General features: G+C 63.2%; 1 protein-coding gene across 1 annotated transcript; it reads left to right on the top strand.

Annotated features, from left to right (window-relative positions):
- The first annotated feature begins 640 nt into the window (after positions 1-640).
- ITPRIPL1 (ITPRIP like 1) lies at positions 641-4269 on the top strand. The gene is made up of 2 exons (XM_038759757.1): positions 641-681; positions 2301-4269. The coding sequence occupies exon 2, from the start codon at positions 2558-2560 to the stop codon at positions 4238-4240; it is 1683 nt and encodes a 560-aa protein (XP_038615685.1). The 5' UTR covers positions 641-681; positions 2301-2557; the 3' UTR covers positions 4241-4269.
- The last annotated feature ends 881 nt before the right edge of the window (positions 4270-5150 follow it).

Raw genomic sequence — 5150 nt, 5'->3', positions numbered from 1 at the left:
TTATGTCCGTCTCTCCCTTTAGACTATAAACTTATTGTGGACAGAGAACATGTCTACCAACTCAGTTTTATTGTACTCTCCCAAGTGTATAATGCAGATATCTGCACATAGCAAGACCTCAATAAATATCATCATCATCGATCGTATTTATTGAGCGCTTACTGTGTGCAGAGCACTGTACTAATTCCTTGGGAAGTCCAAGTTGGCAACATATAGAGACAGTCCCTACCCAACAGTGGGCTCACAGTCTAAAAGGGGGAGACAGAGAACAAAACCAAACATACTAACAAAATAAAATAAATAGAATAGATATGTACAAGTAAAATAAATAAATAGAGTAATAATAAATAAATAAATAGTCCGATACTACAAATAGTAGCACCTGTTAAGCGCTTACTACGTGCCCAGTACTGTTCTACACGCCAGGGTAGACCCAAGGTCATCGTGGGGCTCACAGTCTTCATCCCCATTTTCCAGATGAGGCCCAGAGAAGTTAAGCGACCCACCCGAAGCCACCCAGCTGACAAGCGGCGGAGCCGGGATTAGAACCCACGACCTCCGACTCCCGAGCCCGGGATCTTCCCGCTAGGCCGCGCGGCTTCGTCGGCAAGAGCCAGTTTGCCAGGGAAGGCGAGTTCCCCGCGGGATCGGAGGCACGGTCTCCGGGGGAGCCCCTCTGAGGTCAGCGGGACGGCCCCCCGACTCCTTCATCAATCAATCGTATTTATTGAGCGCTTACTATGTGCAGAGCACTGTACTAAGCGCTTGGGAAGTACAAATTGGCAACATATAGAGACGGTCCCTACCCGACAGTGGGCTCACAGTCTAAAAGGGGGAGACAGGGAACAAAACCAAACATACTAACAAAATAAAATAAATAGAATAGATATGTACAAGTAAGATAAATAGAGTAATAAATAGGTACAAACATATATACATATATACAGGTGCTGTGGGGAAGGGAAGGAGGTAAGATGGGGGGGATGGAGAGGGGGACGAGGGGGAGAGAAAGGAGGGGGCTCAGTCTGGGAAGGCCTCCACAGTGATAATCACGGCGTGTATGAAGCGCTTACTATGTGCCAACCACTGTGCTAATCAAAATAATGACGATGGTACTTGTTAAGCGCTTCCTATGTGCCAACCACTGCGCTCATAATAATAATGGTGATGGTACTTGTTAAGCGTAACTATGTGCCAACCACTGTGCTAATAATAATAAGGATGATGGTACTTGTTAAGCGCCTACTATGTGCCAACCACTGTGCTAATAATAATGAGGATGATGGTACTTGTTAAGCGCCTACTATGTGCCAACCACTGTGCTAATAATAATGAGGATGATGGTACTTGTTAATAATGGCATTTATTAAGCACTTACTACGTGCAAACCACTGTTCTAAGCGCTGGGGAGGTTGCAAGGTGATCAGGTTGTCCCACGGGGGGCTTACAGTCAATCCCCATTTTCCAGATGAGGTAACTGAGGCCCAGAGAAGTGAAGTGACTTGCCCAAAGTCACAGTTGGCGGAGCCGAGATTTGAACCCGTGACCTCTGACTCCAAAGCCCGGGCTCTTTCCACTGAGCCACGCTGCTTCCCCCACTCCTTGAAGTGGGGGTGGCGGCTGGAGGGAGCGGGGGGCTCGGGGCCCCCCCGGGGAGGGGACGCCTTCGCCACGGCCGAGGGGTCCCGCCGTCATCCCGAGGCCCGGTGCCCCAGGTGGGGAGCGGTCGGCCTTGGGGGCGTCTTGTGATGTCACAGTGTGCGGCCAGTGGTCGGGGGCCAGTCTGGGCCACCGAGGGGGTGCTTGTGCCGTGGCCGGGCTCCCCAAGCCGGGGGCTAACGCCCGTGGGAAAGGAGTCACGTCTACTCGGCCTCCTCCTCGGTCACCCGACGAATCAGTGAGCCCTCCCTCCTTCCTTCCTTCCTTCCTTCCCTCCTTCCCGTCCCCGGCCCAAGTCGGCCTTCTCCCCGTAGCGCGGTCCGTCTCTCCGGGCCCGCTCAGGGGACGGGCCTCCCGGCGTGTCCGACGGCCGCCCGGGGCTAAAGCGGGCCTTCCTCGTTCCCGAGTTGCCTCCCGGGAAGCGTGGCGCGTCTTCCCCGATGCCTTCGTCCCACGCGTCTCGTTCTGACCCGGCGCCCGCTCGGCGAGGGAGGGCCTGGCGAGTCCTTTTTGAGCCCACTGTTAGGGTAGGGACCGTCTCCATATGTCGCCGACTTGGACTTCCCAAGCGCTCGGTCCGGTGCTCTGCACACGGTAGGCGCTCAATAAATACGATTGATTGATTTGGCTCCATTTTACAGGTGAAGAGGCGGGCCCGGGGGGGCTCCGGGACTCACCGGGTCGGCCGGCGGGCCAGAGGCGGAGACGGGACCCGAGTCCGGGCGTCGCGAATCCCGGGCCGCGCCGCCTCTCCGTGGTAGGGGATCCGCGGGCCCGGCACGGCCGGAGCCCAGATTCCCGGCGGGCCCGGCTCTCTTCCGGCCCTCCCTGCCACTCGGGTCGGATCCCGCCCCGCGGGAAGGCCGCGGGGGTCAGCACCGACTCCCCCCCGCCGTAGATGCGGACGGCCTCCATGGCTTTGGTGGGCCTCCTGTTCCTGGCCGTGATGGCCATCGTGCAGCGGCCCTTGATGGTCAGTGACAGGTTGGACGTGGACACCCTGGCCCGGTGCCGCCGGCTGGAGAAGTTGAGCAACCGGGAGATGAGGCGGCTGGAGCGGGAGTTCGAGGAGCGACGGCGGCCGCTCCCTCCGCCGCCGGGAGGTGCCCCGGGGATGCCCGGGAAGGATGGCGGCGGTGCCGGCGGACGGGCGCCCCGGACGGGTGACCGGGCCGGGAAGGTGTCCGGCTGGATCCTGAGCAACCTGGGGAACCTGGGCCTCTTGGGCCTCTTCCTGCTCTTCGAGGTCGTGCGGCAGAACCTGCAGCACGGAGCGTCCTTCGACGCGGGCAGCAGCGACGAGGACGACGGGGAGGAGGAGGACGACGACGACGGCCGGGGAGGGGAGGTCGAGGCGGCGGCGGCGACGGAGCCGAGGCTCCCCGAGGGCCTCGGCAGCTGGCTGGGGGACTTGCCCAGCAGCGAGGCCCTGGCCGGCTTCCTGGAGCAGCGCCTCGAGGCCTCCTCCCGGGTCCGGCCCGGCACCTGCGAGTTCGTGGAGAGCTTCGTGGACGACCTGCTGGACGCCTGCCGGGGGCTGGCCGGCCGGGAAGCGCTCCTGCAGCTGGAGGACTGCCTGGGGCTGGGGGCGGCCTACGAGCGGTGGGGCCCCCTGCGGGGCCCGCCCCGGCTGCGGGTGCTGGTGCCCCTGCTGCCCCCGCCGGGCAGGGCCCTGGTCCCGGAGCCGCGGGTCCGGCCGGGCGCCGGCCGCGTCGCCGTGGGGCCGGAGTGCCAGTGCGAGCGCCGGGAGGTCCCGGGGGACGTGCTGTGCCTGCTGCACCGGCCGGGGGCCGGGCCGGGCCCCTCGCCGCTGGAGGCCACCCTCTGCAGCGGCCGCCACCTGGACCGGCTGAAGACCGTGCGCTGGTTCAGCCGCCTGGTGGCTGAGGCCTGGGCCCGGGTGGCCCACAAGTACGACTTCGGCCTCAGCGTCCTGGCCCCGACCACCTGCTGCCGGCTGCGGCTGGGCTACCGCTCGGGCCGCCGCCTGGACGTCAGCGTGGTCCTGGGCGTGCAGTGGGACGAGTCCCTGGTCTACCTGGCCAGCCGGGAGGACGGGCCGGCGGAGGGGCCGGAGCCCCCGAGCGGGCTGGACTGGCCCGAGTCCTGCGCCGCCTGCGAGCAGATCTTCCTCAAGCTGGTGGGCCGCTGCGCCCCGCCGGAGTCCTGCCACCTCCGCTGCCTGCAGGTCCTCGACTGGCTCCGGGACCCGCCGGGGGGCTCCCGGCCCGGCCCGCCCGTCCTCACGCCCTACCACTTGAAGACGGCCCTCATGCACCAGCTGCTGCTCCTGCCCCTGTCCGCCTGGAAGCCCGAGCTGCTGTCCCAGCGGGTGCGGGACGTCCTCTCCTGCCTGGCCCGCGGCCTGCGGGAGCGCCGCCTGCCGCACTTCTGGACGGGCAACGACCGCCTGCCCCTCACGGTCCCCGTCCCCGAGGCCCTGCGCGGCGCCCGGCCCCTCAATCTCTTCGGACACCTGGAGCGGGACCCCCGGCTCCTCGCGCGGGCCGTCCTCGAGTTCCGGGACCTCGTCGGCCGGGTGAAGGCCGCGGGCCTCCGCCCGCCCGCCCGGGACGCGTGACGGCCATTAAACCAGAGAGGGTACGCGTCTCTCCGGACCGGGGCTCCGTCTGTCGCTCGGGCCCCGCCGGGGCGGACGGGCCGGGTCCGGGGGGCCGGACGTGGGAGTTGTCGACATCGCGGAGTTCTCCCCTGCGTCTCGGGGGGACGGTCTGTTTATCTGACTTCACTGACACTAACCCGGGCATTCGCGGCACCGGGCGAACGTCGAAGCTCACCCGAGCCGGTTTAGTTACCGCGGTTGGCGAGTGGCTTTCCAGGGCCCGCGGGGATCCGGACCGCCCGTTTAGGGTGTCGACTGCCGACCAGATGCCGAGCACAGCGCTGAGCCCCGCGTAAAGCCGATCCCCCTTTTACAGATGAGGGAACTGAGGCACAGAGAAGTTGTGACTTGCCCAGACGGGTACAGGCTTTTGGGATCGTGTGTTTTTCACGCCCAGACTAGGCGACCGCTTCGGCATTCTGCGTCCAGAAGGTGCTCAGACAGCACAGCTAAAGACTCTTCCGGCGTGATGATGGTAAATTGGTGAATTAGCCGGGTTTTGTCCCAGTTAGCTGGTCTCGTCCTTCCTCCCGTTCTGTTTTCCCTTCGCTTTTCCCCTCCTCGGATCCCATCTCTGTCCCCCTCTTCCCCCCTCGTTATCCCGGCTCGTGGGGTGTGGGATTTGGGTCGGCATTCCCAGGCGCGTTCCCCGTTACCCTAGAGATGGTGTCTGTCTCCCGATGAATACCTTGGAGGCCCGGCAGGCGTGTTCTGCGTGGAAGAGGGGAGGAATCGCTGTGTGTTTGTGTGGACGCTAAACGTTCTGCATCATGGTTCATTCATTCATTCAGTCGTATTTATTGAGCACTTACGGTGTGCAGAGCACTGCACTAAGCACTTGGGAAGTCCAAGTCGGCAACATAGAGAG

The sequence above is a fragment of the Tachyglossus aculeatus genome, chromosome 17 (assembly GCF_015852505.1).
Source record: "Tachyglossus aculeatus isolate mTacAcu1 chromosome 17, mTacAcu1.pri, whole genome shotgun sequence".
Taxonomy (NCBI): domain Eukaryota; kingdom Metazoa; phylum Chordata; class Mammalia; order Monotremata; family Tachyglossidae; genus Tachyglossus; species Tachyglossus aculeatus.
Note: the sequence above shows the minus strand (reverse complement) of the source record. Positions and strands in the feature narration are given on the sequence as shown.